A 21,804-nucleotide genomic window follows, 5' to 3' on the forward strand; every position below is an offset into this window, starting at 1 on the left:
TTCTTGTAGTGAGACTAGATTGGATATTTGGATAACTAATAAAAAACGAGCTATTTATAAAGATACCATATTTTGAAGTTAGGACCATTTTTTCCAAATGAATAGACAAGGACCATCAGGTCCACAACAAATTCTGGTCGCGAATTTGTTTTTTTTTTCTGACAAAATGAAACCAATAGGCATACGTGACAATCCAATCTTGCGAGCTTTTATTATTTCCACATTTTCATGCAGTTATTACAGCGATGTAAGCACTCACTTGCGGTCTTCATTTGATACTCGCAAGATGTTAGACATATCTTCTTCCCGACAAACCTCATCCAGTTTGTTCGGAACAAAAACAAATATGAGGTCTGATAGAGGCCAGTTTGAGATGTGAAACACCCAAAAATTCAAACCAATTTAAACTTTTTAAAAACATTTCAAACCATTAAAATCATTACAACTTTGTTTTCAAAATGTATAATATCAGAGTTTTCCCAGAAACATAGACAAAACATGAGGAGCTGTACGATCACGCCTTCGCCTTGCCGCGATCCCCTGATGTACCTGAAATAATAAACTGAAACTGTAAGCTCGAGAGCTTAGTGAGTTCCCCCAAAATACTGATACACATACAGTCCATATAAACATATCATAACAAACTGAAAAACATGTAATGGGTCCCCAGCTTTACAGACTGGATTACCCCTGAGCCCACAGTACGAGCCTCCCTTTAGCCCGTAACTGGAATGCTCCCGAGCCCACAGTACGAGTCTCCCTTTAGCCCGTAACTGGAATGCTCCTAAGGTCTGTTGGCTACCGCACGGAGCAGTACAACCTTAACCCATCCCATATAACATATAACATACCACATAACCACTGAGCATGCAATAATCATATAACATCACAGGTAGTCCTACAGGTCTACCTAACTGGCATAACTACTAGCATGCAACACTAACTTATACTCAACATCTAACACTGCTAGGATAACATATCCAATGGGCCGGCCTTGGTGCCTTAGACCCCTTAGTATAGTGAGGATAACTCACCTTGCAACTGTCGTCTGAAACTAGAAAGCTCAACTCCCGGATCACCAACACGAACTCCACCACCTATAGTTACCATAAAACCCTTTTTCATAAATCTCCAAATTACCATAATACCCTCAGAAGTCAACTGGTCAACTCTTGGTCAAAGTCAAAGTCCACAGTCAAAGTCAACAGTCCATGCTGACTCGACTCGTCGAGTGCAGTTCACCGACTCATCGAGTCCTTCCTGAACTCGAGAAGTCATGAAATCCTTGATTGGCTCGTCGAGTTCCCCTTTAACTCGCCGAGTTCATACGTGTCCAAGAATTGGGAGAAACCCTAGCAGACTCGCCGAGTCTTCGAACGACTCGCCGAGTTCAAGGTAATCTTCAACGGACTCGCCGAGTTTGTTCATCAACTCGACGAGTTCAAGACCATCTTCATATGACTCGTCGAGTTGACTATGCAACTCGCCGAGTCCTTGCAGACCTTCGTCCATGCAGACACTTTTCAAGCCATGCCAAGGTTCCAGATTACAGATCCAAGCTTCTAAGGCATGTTTATCACGTAAAGTTGCAAACTTTACACGCATGCAAGGCCCTAAAGGCTCTAAATGGCCAATCTAAGCTTCTAATGGAGCTTTACACCATAGGAGAGTCTCATCCTTGCAAGAGCTGGAAAATTTATGGACTTAGGACTCAAAAGAGGTTCAGATCTGAAGTTTCAACTTCAGATCTAGCTCCCATACCAAAATCCCTTCATGAATAACTAGAGAAAGCCCTAGTTTCCACATATGAATGATTCTAGAAGAAAAGAGGTTAAGGTAACAGCTGGTTACCTCCAAAACGTGCCCAAACTGAAGTAGACTCTGGATCCACACAGAAATCTTGATGCTAGCCTCTTGATCTACAAATTTTCATCACAAAAGTCACTTCCCAAAGCTTCAAAACACTCTCCAAGCTCTCACTCACGGAAATTAGGGTTTCTGGGTCTCAAGAGGGTGATAGAGGACAGTGGGAGGCGCTAATGGTCCAATATATAGGGTGCAAAACCCTGAAAATTAGGGTTTCCACTGCCAGCTCCTACTCGTCGTGTAACGCCCCATTTCTGGTATGCACCCAAGGTCGAGTTCCAAACCCTAAGACCCCATTGTTAGCTTATTTTGATGTTCTAGCCTCATTTCTTCATGCATGCACATAAAGTTGGAAACTTTACGTGTAAAACCAACCTTAAGAGCTTAGATCTATGATTTGGAAGCACTGAAATCGATTAGAATCGACTGTATAGTAATAGCATGCTTGGGACTCGGCGAGTTGTTCTTCAGGCTCGACGAGTTGTTCTTGCGACTCGGCGAGTCGCAGCCTGGACATGTTCATATGATGAAGGAGAACTCGACGAGTTGTTCATACAACTCGGCGAGTCGGATGAAGTTAGACTCGATGTATGTATCGAAGAAGAACTCGTCGAGTCTTCGCCAAACTCGACGAGTAGAAGCGAGTAGAGGACTAGAACGGATGAAAGGGACTCGGCGAGTTGGCGGCCCAACTCGGCGAGTCCGGTCAACTAGAGATTTACTTTGACCAGGAAGTTGACTTTGACCGGGGGTAAAATAGTCATTTCACCCCCAGTTTAGTTATCAGTATTTGATTGAGTATATTTATGGGAATTGTAGTCGGGGAGATACCGGAGCAGCAGCAGACAGTTCCCGAGTAGCTTTTTCAGCATCCAGCTTACGAGGTGAGTTTCCTTCCAGTAGGAACGGGTCTACGGCCACAATGCCGGCCCGTTTAGTTAGCAGTAGTTCCGGACTTCGGTCCGATGCAGTAGTCCAGTGTCCTTGATGTCTTTGTGATTCAAGCATGTCTTTATGTTATGTGTTCCGGACTTCGGTCCGATGCAGTATGCAGTATATGTGCTATGTTAGTAGTTATGATTATGCTATGCCATGTTCAGTCAGTTTCCGGACTTCGGTCCGATGCAGAGGGCAAGGCCCTGGTTAGTTACGGACTTCGGTCCGATGCAGTTTCCGGACTTCGGTCCGATGCAGAGGGCAAGGCCCTGGTTAGTTCCGGACTTCGGTCCGATGCAATTTCCGGACTTCGGTCTGATGCAGAGGGCAAGGCCCTGGTTAGTTCCGGACTTCGGTCCGATGCAGTTTCCGGACTTCGGTCCGATGTAGTGGGCAAGGCCCATTAGTTGTTTTATATGTTATTGTATGGTATGTGGTAGATTGGGGGAACTCACTAAGCTTTGTGCTTACAGTTTCAGTTTTTGGTTTCAGGTACTTCCGCAAGTAAAGGGAAGAGCTCGGGATGATGGCATGGCACACACTACAGTTTCAGTTTTATCCTGGGAGTTTTATTCAGATATTTCGATATGATTGATACAGTATTTGTTTTGACACAGTTACTTGACTTTTGAGTTACTCACTCTATGGTTCTTAGTATGTATGACATTCGATGATGTGATTTTAGTAATATTAAAACAAAAAATTTTGGGTCGTATTTTGGGATGTTTCAAGTTGGTATCAGAGCCTTGGTTTGAGGGATTCAGGCACACTTTCGGGTATGACTGGACTCAAACTAAGGAAACGGTAAAAGATTTTTCAAAAGAAAAATGTTTTCGAAAAAGAAACTTAAAAAGAAAAGAGTTTTGAGAAAAGGAAAAGGGTGTGGTGCATGCGATCGGCCGAGCTCAAGTAAGTACTCCCAAATTACCCATACAAGTTTATGTTATGATCATCAGTTTCAGTTTCAGTAGAACAGCATGCTAGAATAGGACTAAGGATCTAGGAGGATGCCTTATGTGCCTGTTATATGTGTTTCAGCTATATGAGAATTGCATGCTAGTATTGAGTAGACAGCAGTAGGATAGTCTGTTTAGGTTATGCCTGATAGTATGAGCTTAGCATTGTATGCTAGTACAGTTTCTTGTTATGAGGATAGAATTGCTTGAGTAGTCTCCTGTGTCTGAATGTTGCTTGCTTCGTGCTTTGTGGGACTCGGAGTGATGGGAATTAGCCATTAGGTGAATACGTCACGTCACATGTGAACAGGGTTGAATAATCTCAGAGTGCTAGATTTGGACCTATTGCGCAGCTCTTGTTTGAGTCTAACCGTTGTAGGAACGAGTCTTTTACTCGAAGGATTATCTGAGCCTCGCCACATGTGATGGTATTCAGGTAATGGCTAATTGGCATTACAAGGAGGCCTTCAGCAGCTGAGGACTGGATTGGGTGGAGTCAGAGATTTCCCTAGGGCAAGCCTAGGATGAGAGTAGCAGAGATCAGTAGCAGTAGAAGTGACTTGGTGGAGTCGAGGGAGTACTTGAGGAAAGTACGGATAGATGTGGAAGGTAGTATGGGCCCGTACTACCGAAAGCAGAGGATCCGTACTTGAACCAAGGAAAGCTGAGATGAGACCAGGAAACTGGTAGTAGTAGCGATCCCTCGAGATATATCAGTGTTTCTGACGTTTGTCATGATGTGTTTTCAGAATGGTGGTTTTACGCCCTAGACCAGCAGTCGGCAGTTCAGGTGCCGGAGAGGGATCAGGATCAGACCCGGAGGCTGGGCAGTTGGACGAGCAGACTAGGGAGTTCCTCTCTTCAGAGATTACTCGCACTATACTTGAGCAGACTCATGTGATCTTCGGTTCGATCAAGGAGGGTATTTTAGAGCTGATGGACGAGAGGTTGAGCACCTTCCGTGCTGAGGTGGCGACTATGATGGGGTCGCGCACACTCACCTTCAGGGAGTTCCGGGCTTGTGGAGCTCCAGACTACCATGGGGCACGGGATCCCATTGCGAGTACCAGGTGGTTGGCGGATGTCGCTAATGCGTTCCGCACCAGCAGATGTCCCGAGGGGGACAAGGTCAGACTAGCATCTTGTCTTCTGAAGGACAGGGCACGAGATTGGTGGGAGGAGGTCGGGCATGTCATCGGGGATGACGCAGCGCTTGATGCCATGACTTGGGCTGATTTCACTACCAGGTTCAGAGCCGAGTTTGCACCGGTTATTGAGGTGCAGCAGTTAGCCAGGGAGTTGCAGGATCTCACCCAGGCTACAGAGACAGTGGCGGAGATTACCGCCAAGTTCAGGGAGAGGGTTCTTCTTGTTCCTCAGTACGCAGCTGATGAGGAAATGAAGAAGGCCCATTATCATGAGATGTTGCGGAGTGATATCCGCCAGTTTGTGAGCCGGTCCAGCTGTAAAACGCTGGATGATATGATTGCGAGGGCTCGGGAGAGGGAGATAGATCTGGAGATAGAAAGGAAGAGGAAGCCAGAGGTGGCTTCTGGTACAGGGAGTTCGGGCAAAAAGCCCAAGGTGTCAGATCACAGACCCAGGGGACAGCAGAGCCACATTCGGTGTGGCAAGTGTGGGAGATTACACGATGGGGCGTGCAAGGCAGGTAGTGCCGGTTGCTATAAGTGCGGCCGGACCGGGCATATGAGTAGAGATTGTATAGCTACTACTACCGCCACCGCAGCAGCTGATCTGATTTGCTTCCATTGCAATCAGAGGGGACATAAAAAGTCCCAGTGCCCGAGTTTAGCAGCAGCAGGGAAGGTGGCAGCACCTGCCCCTGCTACCTTGAGGATTATAGACGGCCGTCTGGGCCGGGATAAGACGCTAGTGGCGAAGAGTAGAGCTTTCCAGATGACAGCAGAGGAGGCGCGAGCGACTCCTGATGTGGTGACAGGTATATATTTTCCTTTTATCTCCTTATAAATATTGATCGTTTCTCATGGTTATATGTTTACATATAGGGTCGTTCTTAGTGAACGGCATTTCAGCTACAGTATTGTTTGACTCGGGGGCTACCCGATCATTTGTGTCTCTTGCGCTTAGCAAGAGGTTTACCAGAGCTCCGGGGGAGCTGGATTGCCCACTAGAGGTTGAGATAGCTGATGACAGGACCGTCAGGGTCGCGAGAGTTCATAGGGCGTGTTCGATGCAGTTATTCGATGAGCAGTTTTCAGTGGACTTGGTTCCCATTCCCCTGCGAGGGAATAAGGTTATAGTGGGTATGGATTGGCTGAGCCCCAATGGGGCGGTGATTGATTGTGAGCTGCAGTTAGTGAGGGTTCGCACTCCCAGTGGGGGAGAGTTTGTGATTCAGGGCGAGAGGCCACAGCACGGACCGATACTGTGTTCAGCAGCGAGAGCGAGGCGCTACGTTCAGCAGGGTTGCGCAGGGTACGTCGCCTATGTCATAGATGCCCGGGAGAAGGGTAAGGAGATAGTTGACGATGTGCCAGTAGTACGAGAGTACCCGGACGTATTCCCAGAGGATTTGCCTGGAATGCCTCCGGAGAGACAGGTCGAGTTTCGGATTGACCTGGTTCCGGGTGCGGTTCCGATAGCCAAAGCACCGTATCGGTTGGCTCCTCCTGAGATGCAGGAGTTGTCTACGCAGCTGCAGGAGCTGCTAGACAAGGGTTTCATCAGGTCGAGTAGTTCACCATGGGGAGCCCCGATCCTTTTCGTGAGGAAGAAGGATGGGTCGCACCGTACGTGCATAGATTACCGGGAGTTGAACAAGGTAACGGTGAAGAACCGTTACCCACTTCCGAGGATAGACGACTTGTTTGACCAGCTTCAGGGAGCATCTTGGTTCTCCAAGATTGATCTACGGTCAGGATATCACCAGATGCGGGTCAGGGATGAGGATGTGCAGAAGACCGCTTTTAGGACCCGCTATGGTCATTATGAGTTTGTGGTGATGTCGTTCGGGCTCACCAATGCTCTAGCCGCGTTCATGGATCTCATGAACCGCGTATGCAGACCGATGCTGGATCGGTCTGTGATAGTGTTCATTGATGACATCTTGGTTTATTCCAAGACTCAGGAGCAGCATGAGGAGCACCTGAGAGAGGTGCTAGAGACACTGAGGAGGGAGAGACTTTTCGCGAAGTTCTACAAGTGCGAGTTCTGGTTGCGCGAGGTGCAGTTCCTTGGACACCTTGTCAACCAGAAGGGTATACTAGTGGATCCGGCCAAGATAGAGGCCGTGATGCAGTGGGAGGTCCCGAGATCTCCAACTGATATTCGGAGTTTCCTAGGATTAGCAGGGTACTACAGGAGATTCATTCAGGATTTCTCCAAGATAGCAGTTCCGCTCACCCGACTGACCAAGAAGTCGGTGGTGTTTCGCTGGGGGCCTGAGCAGCAGGCAACATTTGAGACCCTCAGGCAGAGATTATGCGAGGCGCCGATTCTCACCCTGCCAGAAGGAGTAGAGGATTTTGTAGTCTACTGTGATGCTTCGATCACAGGTATGGGAGCAGTGTTGATGCAGCGAGGGCATGTGATACTTTACGCCTCTAGACAGTTGAAGCCTCACGAGGCTAACTATCCGACGCATGACTTAGAGTTGGGGGCAGTAGTGTTTGCCCTCAAGATTTGGAGACATTACCTCTATGGGGTCCGTTGTATCATTTACCCGGATCACAAGAGTTTGAGGTACCTCATGGATCAGCCGAATCTGAACATGAGGCAGCGCTGATGGTTAGATGTGGTAAAGGACTATGATTGTGAGATCCTTTATCATCCGGGCAAGGCCAACGTAGTGGCCGACGCCCTGAGCCGCAAGGCGGTAGCCGCCCCGATCAGGGATATTTGTCTGAGGATGACGGTGATTACTCCATTGTTGGACCAGATCAGAGAGGCATAGGTTGAGGGCCTGAAGGAGGAGAGACAGAAGTGTGAGAGGATTGTGGGCCGAGTAGCTTCCTTTGACTATGACAGTCGAGGATTGTTGACCCTTCATGGGAGAGTTTGGGTACCGTACTGGGGAGGAGTACGGCAGGTACTGATGGATGAGGCCCACAAGTCTCGGTTTTCCATCCATCCAGGGGCGACGAAGATGTACAGAGATCTTCGACCCGACTATTGGTGGCCCTGCATGAAGCGGGACGTAGCTTGGTACGTGGAGAGATGCCTAACCTGCAGGAAGGTCAAGGCGGAGCATCAGAGACCCCACGGCAAGATGCAGCCGTTAGACATTCCCGTGTGGAAATGGGAGGATATCACCATGGATTTCATCACTAAGCTTCCCAGGACCGCACGTGGAGTTGATTCGATTTGGGTCATAGTGGATCGGCTGACCAAGAGCGTGATGGGTTTTGAGCATTCTAACGCTCCTATGGTGTACATGCAACCCTAGAAACCTTGGATCTATGTTTGACTAAGATACATGCAAATAATTATTTTTCCAAGGTTCTTATCCTATCTAGCATGGCATGGGGAACTTGAATCAAATAAAGCTAGTAGAATTACTTACCTTGTAGTTGTAGTTGATTGCTTGGAGTTTTAGAGCCTAGCACCAATAGTGTGGATGCCTCAAATGGAAATCACAAATCACCACAAACTTGGAATTTTGAGAGAATAGTAATCACCTTTCTTGAAATCGGCCCTCTTACTTTACTCACCACAACTAGTGTGATTTCAAGAACCAAAGCCTCCTTTATATAGTGTAGTGGATTAGGGTTACATCCATGTAAACCCTAATACCCATGTCTTTTCATTTCCATGAGATCCATGGGTTAAAGCTTCATGGAGTATCCATGGACTTTCCATGCAAGCCTAGCCCATTCCAAATAAGCCATTAGCCCACACTATATAAATACAAGAGCCCATATTTAATTAGTCATACTTTTGATCTCTAAATTAATCCTAGATTAATTATAGATCAATACTAATTAAATAATATGATTTTATATTAATATATTAGAACTTATAATATATTAATAAATCATAACTTATACTATTCTCAAAAGATTATCCATAAATTGTTCGGGTGAAGTGCAACCCAAATGGATCATGCCGGGTCGGGTCAAGTACATACCAAATATAGTTATGGACTTAGACACTATATCCAACAGTCTCCCACTTGGATAAGTCTAATAACTATAGTTGCAAGTATGACTTCAGGAACCGATCAGCAATTGTAGCTCTTTAAACTCTGTTGAACTATGAAGCGCCATTTTAGATAAGAGATCATACAATCCTCTGTTCTAGATATCACCCGGACAAATACATGGAACAAGGTCTTGCTTATTGTCCAGCATTTGTTTCCCGATTTCCGATTTGTTTGACATATAACTTAACTGAACACATCAATTTAGTTCTGACCGGGCCCGGTACATAGGTCAAAACAAAATCATCAAGGGGCCCAGATATCGCTTCTAATCCAAGAAGGAACAGATAAACTTCGACTCATACGTTTGCTCTACTACTTGTTGAATTACACACAAAGGTACGTTTTATAACATCGAGTTACCAATGCGTTTTCGTACAATCAATGCATAACCAACTCATAGGTAACAAATCATATGTCTAGGTTTGAAGACTTATATGATATTACCGTCTCACGATCACTCGAGATAAATTCCATGAAGTGATGCCAGTGAGCGTGGGTTGAATCCAATACTCAGAACTTATGAGCACTCATGAGTGTTGTAGCCCCACTTTGTCTAACATCTTAGACCTCTACAAGCCAACCCATGACAGTCTTGATTCATATCTACTTCCAACATATGACCGACTGTGGAGAGTTTGAATAATATGATATAAACCATAACATAATTATTCTGGAAGTCAAAACATGCAAAAAGAAATAATAGTAAACGATTGACAAGAGATAGCAACACTTTACTCATAAATAACAGCTTTTATTTATCATCAAATCTCAATTACATTTTACAAATTTCAAGACTATCTAACTACTAAAACTAATATCATCCTTCAGCCCTATGCTCCGAGCATGCTGGAGATGCTTAACCCGAGTCAGTCCCTTCGTGAGGGGATCTGCTGGATTCTCATCCGATGATACCCTCTTTGCCACGAGGATTCCTTCTTCTATTCGATGTCTGATGAAGTGATATTTTCTGTCAATGTGTCTGGATCTCCCATGATCTCTTGGTTCCTTGGCTAAGGCAACCGCACTATTGCTGTCACAGAAAATCTCTATTGGCTCCTTTATAGCTGGTACAACTCCAAGGTCTCCGATGAAGTTCTTTAGCCATATAGCCTCCTTTGCTGCCTCGCTTGCTACTATATACTCTGATTCACAAGTGGAATCAGCCACTGTCTCCTGCTTGGAACTTTTCCAAGTAATTGCCCCTCCGTTTAGGGTAAAGACCCAGCCCGACTGAGAGCGGAAATTATCCATGTCAGTCTGAAAGCTAGCATCACTGTACCCTACAACTCTCAAGTCATCACTCCCACCGAGGGTAAGGACCCAGTCCTTAGTCCTTCGCAGGTACTTGAGGATATTCTTTACCGCAGTCCAGTGTGCCTTGCCAGGGTTCCCCTGATACCTGCTAACCATGCTCAAAGCAAAGGCTACATCAGGTCGAGTACACGTCATAGCATACATGATCGATCCTACAGCTGAAGCATAAGGTATTCGACTCATTTCTGCTATCTCAGCCTCAGTACTAGGGCTTTGTGTCTTACTCAATCTGGCGTTACTCTGGATGGGTAACTTTCCTTTCTTGGAATTATGCATGTTGAACCTTTTCAACACTTTGTCCACATAGGTGCTTTGACTAAGTCCAATTAGTCTTTTACTCCTGTTTCTCAAAATCCTTATCCCTATGATATAGGCAGCTTCTTCAAGGTCCTTCATAGCGAAACACTTCCCAAACCAGGACTTTACTTCCTGCAGGGTTGGGATGTCATTTCCTATGAGTAGTATGTCATCCACATACAGTACCAAGAAGCTTACTATACTCTCACTAGCCTTGATATAGACACAAGATTCATCTTCACTTCTTGAAAAGCCAAATTCTTTGACTTTCTCATCAAAGCAAAGATTCCATCTGCGAGGTGCCTGTTTCAATCCATAAATGGATTTCTCGAGCTTACACACTCTATTGGGGTACTCTGTACTGACAAAACCCTCTGGCTGAACCATGTAAACATCTTCAGTCAACTTTCCATTAAGGAAAGCGGTTTTGACATCCATTTGTCATATTTCATAGTCATGAAATGCAGCAATGGCTAACAGAACCCTAATAGACTTAATCTTGGCCACTGGTGAAAAGGTCTCATCATAATCAACTCCCGGAGTTTGAGAATAACCCTTTGCAACCAGTCGTGCCTTATAAGTGTGTACATTACCATCCATTTCGGTCTTCTTCTTGAAGATCCATTTGCACCCAACTATCTTACGATCAGGTACAATGTCAACCAAGTTCCAAACTTGATTGTCATACATGGACTGTATCTCGCTATCCATAGCCTCTTTCCATTTAGCAGCCTCAGGGCCTGCCATGGCTTCCGTGTAGCTGTTAGGCTCATCCAGATTTGCCAGTGTGTTATCACAGATAAGTGTCTCACCTTCTGTAGTAATATGGAAACCATAATAATGCTCAGGTGCAGTCCTAACTCCGGTGGAACGCCTCAGAGGTATAGATTCTTCAGTCTGCTCAACACGAGTTTCCTCCTCAGGTTGAGTGCTAGGGTTTGAAGTTCCTTCACCACTTGACTCTTGAATTTCCTCAAGGTCAATTTGCCTCCCACTGTCTCCTTGGCTCATGAATTCTCTCTCTCGAAAGAATCCTCTTCTTGCTACAAAGACCACATTATCACTAGGTCTGTAGAAAATGTAGCCAAAGGATTTATGTGGATAGCCGATGAAAATACACCTTTCGCTTCGGGGTTCGAGCTTATCGTGAGTCTCGCGTCTCACGAAAGCCTCGCAACCCCAAATCTTGATGTGGTCTAGATTGGGAACTTTTCCAGTCCACATATCGTGAGGTGTTTTGGCAACCTTCTTTGTAGGGACTAGATTAAGGATATGGGTGGCAGTCTCTAAGGCATACCCCCAAAATGAGATTGGTAGCGAAGCTCGACTCATCATGGAACGAACCATGTCCAACAAGGTCCGATTGCGCCTCTCAGCTACACCATTCAACTGTGGTGTCCTAGGAGGTGTCAATTGTGAGACAATCCCACATTCCTTAAGATAGTCAAGGAACTCAATACTAAGATACTCACCACCACGATCGGATCGAAGCATCTTAATGTTCCTGCCCAACTGATTCTCCACTTCTTGCTTAAACTCTTTGAATTTCTCAAAGGTTTCTGACTTATGCTTGATTAAGTAGACATATCCATATCTACTAAAATCATCAGTAAAAATCACATAGAAACGATTAGCATCTCTTATGGCAGTTCTGAAGGGTCCACACACATCCGTGTGTATGAGGTCCAACAAACCTTCACCCCTAGCACAAGTGCCAGTAAAAGGTGACTTTGTCATTTTACCAAGCAAACAAGATTCACAACTATCATCTGACTTTAGGTCAAATGACTCCAAGACTCCATCCTTTTGTAGTTGGCCTATGCGTTTCTTGCTTACATGTCCAAGACGACAATGCCATAAAGATGCTTTATCAAGGTAGTGGAAGAGTCAATACACAATACATTATTTCCTAGATTATCTACAACAGATACAGTTTCATACACACCATCACAAGGTAATGCTTTAAAATAAAGAACATTATTAAAGAAAGCATCAATACTACCATTATTATTATCAAAATAAAAGGTAAAACCTTGTTTATACAATGCATGAAAGGAAATAACATTTCTTGCCATTTCTGGCGAATAATAACATTTATTCAAATCTAATGTAAACCCACTATTTAGCACTAAGGAATAAACTCCTATCTTGGTGACAGGTGAAGCTTTCCTGTTTCCCATGATCAAGTTTATCTTTCCTTGCTCCACATTCTCACTTCTTCTTAGTCTCTGCAAATCACAACATATGTGAATACCACAACCTGTATCAAGGACCCAATACTTAGAATGAGGTGAGTTATTAGACAATATAGTGTATATACCTGCATGGTTGGGTTTTACTTTCCCATCCTTCAAATCTTGTTGGTACTTTGGGCAGTTTCGCTTCCAGTGCGACTTTTCATGACAATAGAAGCATTCAGCCTCATTAGGGTTAGCAGAAGGAGTGACAAAACCTTTCTTGGTTTTGCTTGAAGAGGAGCCTTCAAGGGTCTTACCCTTGGTACCCTTAGAAGGGTTCTTTCTCTTCTTCTCTTTTCCATGCCCGATTGCCAAGACATTGGCCGCAGTTGGAGTAGGAGTAGGAGTAATAACAACCGACTTACCCTTTAGACCACTTTCGGCGGTCTTCAAGAGTCCTTGAAGTTTGTTGAGGGTGACCTCTTCCTTGTTCATGTGATATGTCATGCGGAATTGATCATAACACGATGGTAAGGAGTGCAAAATAATGTCTATTGCTAACTCCTCGGGAAAGTTCACATTCAGCTTCAGTAAACGGTCCACATACCTTTGCATTTTCTGCATGTGGCCCGTGATGGGTTCACCATCCTTCATTCGGGTTGTTATCATGGAGGAGATTATTTCATATCGCTCTTGACGAGCACTTTGATGGTAGCGGTCCATCAAGTCCTGGTGCATCTCAAAAGGATAATAGTCCTCATAGGACTTTTGGAGCTCGGCTGTCATGGTGGTCATCATGATGCATGCGACTTTTGTAGCATCTCTTTCATGTACCTCATAATCAGCAAGCTCTTCAGGAGTAGCAGTTGGCTCGGGTACCTTCAGCTCCTTGTCGAGAACATATTCTTTGTTCTCATACCGAGTGACCATCCTGATGTTTCTGATCCAATCAGTAAAGTTGGACCCATGAAAGATGACTCTCCCACAAAGATTCATGAGAGAGAAGGAGCTAGTAGGGTTTGAGCCAGAAGCATTGTTATTGGAAGACATCTGAAAAGAAGAGGGAATAGATTAGATTAGATTTTGAGATAGTCCTTAATAAAACACCCAAATGTAATATTAAGGCTAGGACCCAACACAATATTTTATAACTTAGAAGAGGGATGCCGTAATCTAAGCTATAAGATATTTGAAGGTAGGTGAATGACGATTCACCAATTTCCACCATGAAAAACGAAATATTTAATTAGGTTTTAATTGGTTTAGAAACTCCTAGATTCTTTGAGATTCATAGAACTTTCTTCAATGGCATGTTTCAATCTCGAGTGTGCCCTTCAAGTTTTGTGACTGGGATGCCGAGGATCACAAAACAAGGTGTGAAGTAACCATGCAAATTACTTGGTAGCCTTAATGTATTACCCCTCAATCGATGTGCCGGTTAACCACACACGCTCCATCGATACTATGATAAACATTAAGTCACCCTTTACCTACCTTGTTAAGTTCAAGTTAGTGTGCCGGTTAACCACACACGCTTCACTAACGACTTAAACAAAGTGTAAAGTGTAATTTCATGGATTAGCACCTTATTCACATTTTCCTAAAATAACTACGATTGAGAATTTAGTAAGGTTTAGTTACTTTAGTATTATCATTATACTTTTAATGAGAATTTATAAGTCCTTGTCCTACCCGTTCGGCTAACGACCCTCCACCGATCAAGGAAGCGGTGGGTGAGAGTGGACACCCATTAAGTTGCCATTTTATAGGCAACAACCTTATACCCCCCCTTTTAGACCGGCTTCGTGAATGAGGCGTACTAGCGGTAAGACGACTTGATCTTATACATATATATTATTAACTTATAATATTATAAAGTATAAGGGTTGAATTTTAACTTTTAAAATTCTAAGGATTGGAACTAAAGTTTTAATCATGACTTTACTTGTTCCAAAACTTGAGGGCAAGTTTTGTAAACTTTCAAAACTTTTCATTTCTTATAACTTATGAATTTAATTGAGTATTAAAATGAAGATTTTTCATTTTTCTAACTCTTGTGTTCTTTTAATGGTTTTTAATAAAGTGTGACCTTTGGTTTTCCATAACTTGAGGACAAGTTATGGACTTCGTTAAAACACATAATGACCATGAATTAAACTAACAAGTAGGTTACAAACAAATCATATGATCATCTAATCTTCATAAGTTCAAGAACATGAATATGAACATTTCAAGAATCATAAAATTACTCATAAAACTTGTAATTTTTTATTATAGCCATTGTAAATGGATTAGCATAAACATTACACCATCTAAAACAGGTTTTATAACACCAAAACAGTTTAGGGTAATGTTTCTAGTCCATTTCCAGCAGCAAAACTCGAAAAATTGGACACTGCAGCCTCTACTCGTCGAGTGCATGAACAGACTCGACGAGTAGCATGCATTTCTTCATGGACTCGGTGAGTTCATACGGCAGTGAACAAAAAAAATTTTGATTTTTAAACTATTTGCATCAAGTATCGAGTAAACAAGCCTAGGCTCTGATACCACTGATGGGTTTTGAGCATTCTAACACTCCTATGGTGTACATGCAACCCTAGAAACCTTGGATCTATGTTTGACTAAGATACATGCAAATAATTATTTTTCCAAGGTTCTTATCCTATCTAGCATGGCATGGGGAACTTGAATCAAATAAAGCTAGTAGAATTACTTACCTTGTAGTTGTAGTTGATTGCTTGGAGTTTTAGAGCCTAGCACCAATAGTGTGGATGCCTCAAATGGAAATCACAAATCACCACAAACTTGGAATTTTGAGAGAATAGTAATCACCTTTCTTGAAATCGGCCCTCTTACTTTACTCACCACAACTAGTGTGATTTCAAGAACCAAAACCTCCTTTATATAGTGTAGTGGATTAGGGTTACATCCATGTAAACCCTAATACCCATGTCTTTTCATTTCCATGAGATCCATGGGTTAAAGGTCCATGGAGTATCCATGGACTTTCCATGCAAGCCTAGCCCATTCCAAATAAGCCATTAGCCCACACTATATAAATACAAGAGTCCATATTTAATTAGTCATACTTTTGATCTCTAAATTAATCCTAGATTAATTATAAATCAATACTAATTAAATAATATGATTTTATATTAATATATTAGAACTTATAATATATTAATAAATCATAACTTATACTATTCTCAAAAGATTATCCATAAATTGTTCGGGTGAAGTGCAACCCAAATGGACCATGCCGGGTCGGGTGAAGTACATATCAAATATAGTTATGGACTTAGACACTATATCCAACAGAGCGCGCATTTCATACCGATTCAGGAGAGTATATCGGCCAAGAAGCTAGCTGATATTTATGTGCGCGAGGTAGTGGCACGGCATGGAGTGCCTGTCTCGGTGGTGTCAGACCGATATGTCCGGTTTACTTCCAGATTTTGGAAGCGGTTTCATGACAAGATGGGTACTCGTCTCCATTTCAGCACCGCTTTCCACCCTCAGACGGATGGACAAAGTGAGAGGACGATTCAGACCCTCGAGGACATGCTTCGGGCATGTGTACTAGATTTCGGTGGCAGTTGGGATACGTATCTTCCGTTAGCGGAGTTTTCGTATAACAACAGCTACCACTCCAGTATAGACCGACCTCCCTTCGAGATGCTCTACGGGAGGAAGTGCAGGACCCCAATCTGTTGGGGTGAGGTCGGTCAGCGAGTCATGGGGAGTACAGATGTGGTACTCAAGACCACAGAGTTGATCCAGCAGGTCCGTAGCAGACTGCAGACTGTGCAGAGTCGGCAAAAGAGTTACGCCGACAGGAGGCGTTCGGATTTGGAGTTTCAGGTGGGCGATATGGTCCTCCTGAAGGTATCACCCTGGAAGGGTGTTATCAGGTTCCGAAAGAGGGGCAAGCTGGGCCCCAGGTTCATTGGTCCTTTTAGGGTTTTGGCCCGAGTAGGTCGGGTCGCCTATCGGTTGGATCTTCCAGGAGAGCTTAGCCAGATCCACAGCACTTTCCATGTTTCTCAGTTGAGGAAGTATTTGGTGGACGAGTCAGCGGTTGTACCCTTGGAGGATATTCAGGTTGATAACAGCCTGAATTATATCGAGAGACCAGTTGCGATCTTGGATCGGAAAACGAAGACTCTGAGGAACAAGGTAGTCCAGCTAGTGAAGGTGCAGTGGCAGCACCGAAAGGGTTCAGAATGGACGTGGGAGGCCGATGAGGAAATGAGGGAGCATTATCCAGAGTTGTTTATAGATTCAACAGCAACGGACTTCGAGGACGAAGTCTAAGATAAGTGGGGGAGAGTTGTAACGCCCCATTTCTGGTATGTGATTTAAATAAAGTAATTTTCATTTTCTTAAGGGATACTCGACGAGTCTGTAGCCCAACTCGTCGAGTAGAGACGGGATGATCACGCATTTTAAGTTGGCTACTCGGCGAGTCCATATGAAGGGACTCGGCGAGTCTGCATATCTGGATGAAGCCCTAATTTCAAGGGTTTGTACCCTATATAAACGTCATTATAGCCTCCCACCCCAGCCTCCAGCACCTTTAGAGCATTTCCCCTGTAAACCCTAGCCCCCATTGTTGAGCTTGAGTGTGTTTGTGCTAGTTTGGAGGTTTTGGAAGAGAAAGAAAGAAGGAAGGATCCAAAGGAGAAGAAGAAGATCCAGAGTCTCTTGATCATCAGCCTCACATTCTGGTACTAAAGCTTGTACCTTGCTTGTTATTTCCATTTGATAGTCTTGTATGCTTAGATGTGCTTCTTTTTGGGACTTTTTGGATCCAAACTCGAGATTGGGACTCCTATAAGGAAATGGATCTTAGATCTGAGTATATTTGAGCTGTAGGAGCTCAAAGTAGCTGCCTTTATGCACCCAAGGTCGAGTTCCAAACCCTAAGACCCCATTGTTAGCTTATTTTGATGTTCTAGCCTCATTTCTTCATGCATGCACGTAAAGTTGGAAACTTTACGTGTAAAACCAACCCTAAGAGCCTAGATCTATGATTTGGAAGCACTGAAATCGATTAGAATCGACTGTATAGTAATAGCATGCTTGGGACTCGGCGAGTTGTTCTTCAAGCTCGACGAGTTGTTCTTGCGACTCGGCGAGTCGCAGCCTGGACATGTTCATATGATGAAGGAGAACTCGACGAGTTGTTCATACAACTCGGCGAGTCGGATGAAGTTAGACTCGATGTATGTATCGAAGAAGAACTCGTCGAGTCTTCGCCAAACTCGACGAGTAGAAGCGAGTAGAGGACTAGAACGGATGAAAGGGACTCGGCGAGTTGGCGGCCCAACTCGGCGAGTCCGGTCAACTAGAGATTTACTTTGACCAGGAAGTTGACTTTGACCGGGGGTAAAATAGTCATTTCACCCTCAGTTTAGTTATCAGTATTTGATTGAGTATATTTATGGGAATTGTAGCCGGGGAGATACCGGAGCAGCAGCAGACAGTTCCCGAGTAGCTTTTTCAGCATCCAGCTTACGAGGTGAGTTTCCTTCCAGTAGGAACGGGTCTACGGCCACAATGCCGACCCGTTTAGTTAGCAGTAGTTCCGGACTTCGGTCCGATGCAGTAGTCCAATGTGCTTGATGTCTTTGTGATTCAAGCATGTATTTATGTCATGTGTTCCGGACTTCGGTCCGATGCAGTATGCAGTATATGTGCTATGTTAGTAGTTATGATTATGCTATGTCATGTTCAGTCAGTTTCCGGACTTCGGTCCGATGCAGAGGGCAAGGCCCTGGTTAGTTACGGACTTCGGTCCGATGCAGTTTCCGGACTTCGGTCCGATGCAGAGGCCCGCTGCTACTCGACGAGTCAAGCACCAACTCGTCGAGTAGACCTTAGACATGAAGTCTAAATGGAAAAATTAATAATACCTGACGGTTGGGATGTTACAAGATGGCTAATCTCCTAAGAACAAGAAGGTTCGGAGCAAAAACAAATATGAGGTCGGATAGAGGCCAGTTTGAGATGGCTAATCTCCTCAGAACAAGAAGAAGACGTAAAGACCTTGGAGAAATTTTCTAATATCATTCATAACCTAAAAAACGATTATAGTGAATAACCTATATGCAATAACTAAACAAATAAGTAGGAGAAAACAAAGGGAAATCGTCGCCTAGTGGGAAACAACATAGTAGTAAATAAAATAGTAAATTACCGAAATCATGGTTTGGTTAAAATTATGTGTTTGGTCCCTAACTTTTTTTTTCACTCGGACCATCCTTGTGGTATGATTTCATTGCGTTTTCCGTCTCTCAAAGACAATAAAAGACTATATTACCCATTATATTTTTTTCCAGATTTTTATTATTTGTTTATTAATTATTATTAAAAAATGATTTATAGACCCACTCCCAGCACTACAACCAGTCATTTGCAACCACCACCACTGGCAACGTCACCGTCCGCCTATTCAAGCCGTCGACAACATCATCCATTTCATCAGGCGACACCACATTTACCTCCAGGAACCACCATGTTCACCTCCAATAACTATCACCGTTTACCTCGACTGCAACCATCATTCATCTCCTACAAACCACAATCAATCATCTCCTAGACCAAACAATAACTAAAATCAAATCCCAGAAATCAAAACCAGACAAAGATCAAATTCTGGAATTAAAACCTAACTAAAGTCAAATCCTGAACTCATAATATAAGCTGAAATAAAAACCAAATCCTGAAATTAGAACCTAAGCTGAAAACCTAACCTCAAATCGATGATGAAATTTAAAATAAATAAAAAAAAACCCTTATGAAATCCCAGAAATTAGTGGGATTAAATTCAGTTTGAAATTGATGATGTTGCCAGATTAAATGTGATTAAACGGGTTGGAATAAACACAATGGGATTAAACCCAAAATGCAATATCAAACCTGATATCCCATAAGTCATATACGATTTTCCAGATGATGAAATTGACGAAAGACGATTTTCCAGATGAAATCGATCATGTTGGCGAAACCAAAAAATGGGGTTAGAGAGGAATGGCGTGCGGATGAGGAGAAGAACAACAAAGTTGCAGGTTTCCGGCGGATTTAGGGTTGCAGGATTCCGATGGTAGTGTTAGCATGTTGGCCGATGGCAACGGTGACTTTAGAATTACAGGTTTCCGGTGCAACGGCTCCGACGAGGACTTTAGGTGCAAATCAGTGTTAAGGGTTGGGTTTAAAGGGAGAGACATCGTTGAACATAGGCTTCAAGTATAGAAGGAAAGGGGTGGGGGTGATAGGGATGTGTGGGACCAAAGTTTTTTAATAATATTTAAAAAATAACTTTATGAAATAATCTATAACTTTAAATATAAAAAAATTGGTAAGGTTAGAATAGTCTTTTTATGTGTATCGGGGATGAAAAATCGCAACAAAATGTTAGAACATACAATTTTAACCAAACCATATGGACAATTTCATTAATTTACTCTAAATAAAATAAGCAAATAACAATTGAAATTATGTTGCTTGACTAAGTCATGCACATGGACTAAATAACATAATTAATATGTTACCCATAGACTAAATAACATATTACCCACACATGTTCGTATCAAGGCCCTTCAAAGTATCAATAGTTATAATCAAATAACCAAAGTTGAAGTATAATAAGGTTTAACAATTGTATTACAATAATGTACATGTATAACTAAAACAAAACCAATATGATCTCATTTAATAACATTTATCAAACATTGTTTTCTTTCACTCATAGTGAAAACCATACATAAAATTAAACACAAATTTAAATACAAAATAACACATATTAGTTATTATTAGATCTGTAACATATTTCTTCTTTCTTTGTGTAACATCCTTTTTCCTGTTGTTTCTTATTTCAGGTCGTGGGCCTGAAGTCGATTGTGTAAAGGCTTTGGGTCATAAGGAGGCAAAATTTAGTCCTTGAATTGTGTTTTGGACCGAATGGTAGAAAGGGAAAAGTCATAGGTCGGGTTCTTGCATTAAATATGGATTTTTGTTTGAGAAGTTTTTAGTCCAAGATATTTAGATAATATTGTGGTGCTCTTCAATACCTTTCAGTGGATATAAAGATCGTCGAAAATGGAGTTGAAATGAAAAATTTATGACCATTAGAAGTTAGGAAGGTTTTGGGTTTAGTCTAGTACGTTGGGTGTACTAGGCATGGCTGATCGTGGAAGTTTGACCTGGTACGATGGGTTATCCATCTAAACATCATATTGATTCAGATCTGAAGGTTAGAGATTTGGACTTAATGGATTAAGTTGAGAGAGATGCATTTTTGGTCCCTTTGAGACTTAAAGACTAGATCTTGGTTTTTTTTACCATCCGAATGGATAATATTGGAAACTTTATCCATTATGGAGCTATTACGAACCATAAAAATGTGATCTTGGTCCTTCTATCCCTTCCATGCAAGAGTTATGATGTCTTAATGGATCAATAAGTTAGGGTTTTAGCTTTTGGACCTTTTCTAGCCATGGAAAGTCATAAAGGTGGAAACTTTATGACTTAAGTCGATGTTTTAAGTCTAGATCTGAGCTCTGGGCAAAAAGCCTTAAGGGATAAAATGCTTAATAAAGGAGTGGGATCAGGCCGCGTACGATGGGCGTACGTGGAGTACGTTGGGGTACTCAACCAGGCTTGGACTTTTGAGTTTTGTTGACTTCCGTTGACCGTTAACTTTTTGACCAAGTTTGAATTTGGGTCAAAATTGAGGGCTTTGAACTGGTGATTAAGGTTTTACCTGATTGTGATGATTACCGGATTCGCGGGAGCAAGCAGTGCAGAAAGGAGCGTATCGCAGTATTTCAAGGTTCTTCGATTCAGGTGAGTTTTGCCTCATTATACCCGTGGGTCGAAGGCACCAATGTCGACCCACTAGTTTTGGTTATCTTTTGGGGGAGGGATACCATAGGGACTGTATATAATCATGTAGGATAGACTGAGGACTCTTGATTTAGGCTTTCTTGCTTGTTCCTTGTTTGGTTGTGGATCTAGAGTATGATCACCTGTTCGGGTATCTATCTCACCTCTGAGTATATACGGTTATGCA

At 43.0% G+C, this 21,804-nt stretch overlaps 1 protein-coding gene and 1 long non-coding RNA gene across 2 annotated transcripts; both read right to left on the reverse strand.

Annotated features, from left to right (window-relative positions):
* Nucleotides 1-391: 391 nt before the first annotated feature.
* On the reverse strand, nucleotides 392-19,930 carry LOC145143629 (uncharacterized). The gene is made up of 2 exons (XR_013724665.1): nucleotides 19,653-19,930; nucleotides 392-549 (listed from the first exon to the last, which is right to left on the reverse strand). It is a non-coding gene; the product is annotated as an uncharacterized LOC145143629 (long non-coding RNA).
* On the reverse strand, nucleotides 12,609-13,901 carry LOC145104971 (uncharacterized). Its single transcript, XM_079042125.1, has 2 exons — nucleotides 12,872-13,901; nucleotides 12,609-12,779 (listed from the first exon to the last, which is right to left on the reverse strand). The coding sequence occupies exons 1-2, from the start codon at nucleotides 13,776-13,778 to the stop codon at nucleotides 12,763-12,765; spliced, it is 924 nt and encodes a 307-aa protein (XP_078898251.1). The 5' UTR covers nucleotides 13,779-13,901; the 3' UTR covers nucleotides 12,609-12,762.
* Nucleotides 19,931-21,804: the final 1,874 nt, after the last annotated feature.

This window comes from Lactuca virosa, chromosome 1, assembly GCF_052849685.1.
Source record: "Lactuca virosa cultivar CGN04683 chromosome 1, Lactuca_virosa_CGN04683_v6, whole genome shotgun sequence".
Lineage (NCBI taxonomy): Eukaryota > Viridiplantae > Streptophyta > Magnoliopsida > Asterales > Asteraceae > Lactuca > Lactuca virosa.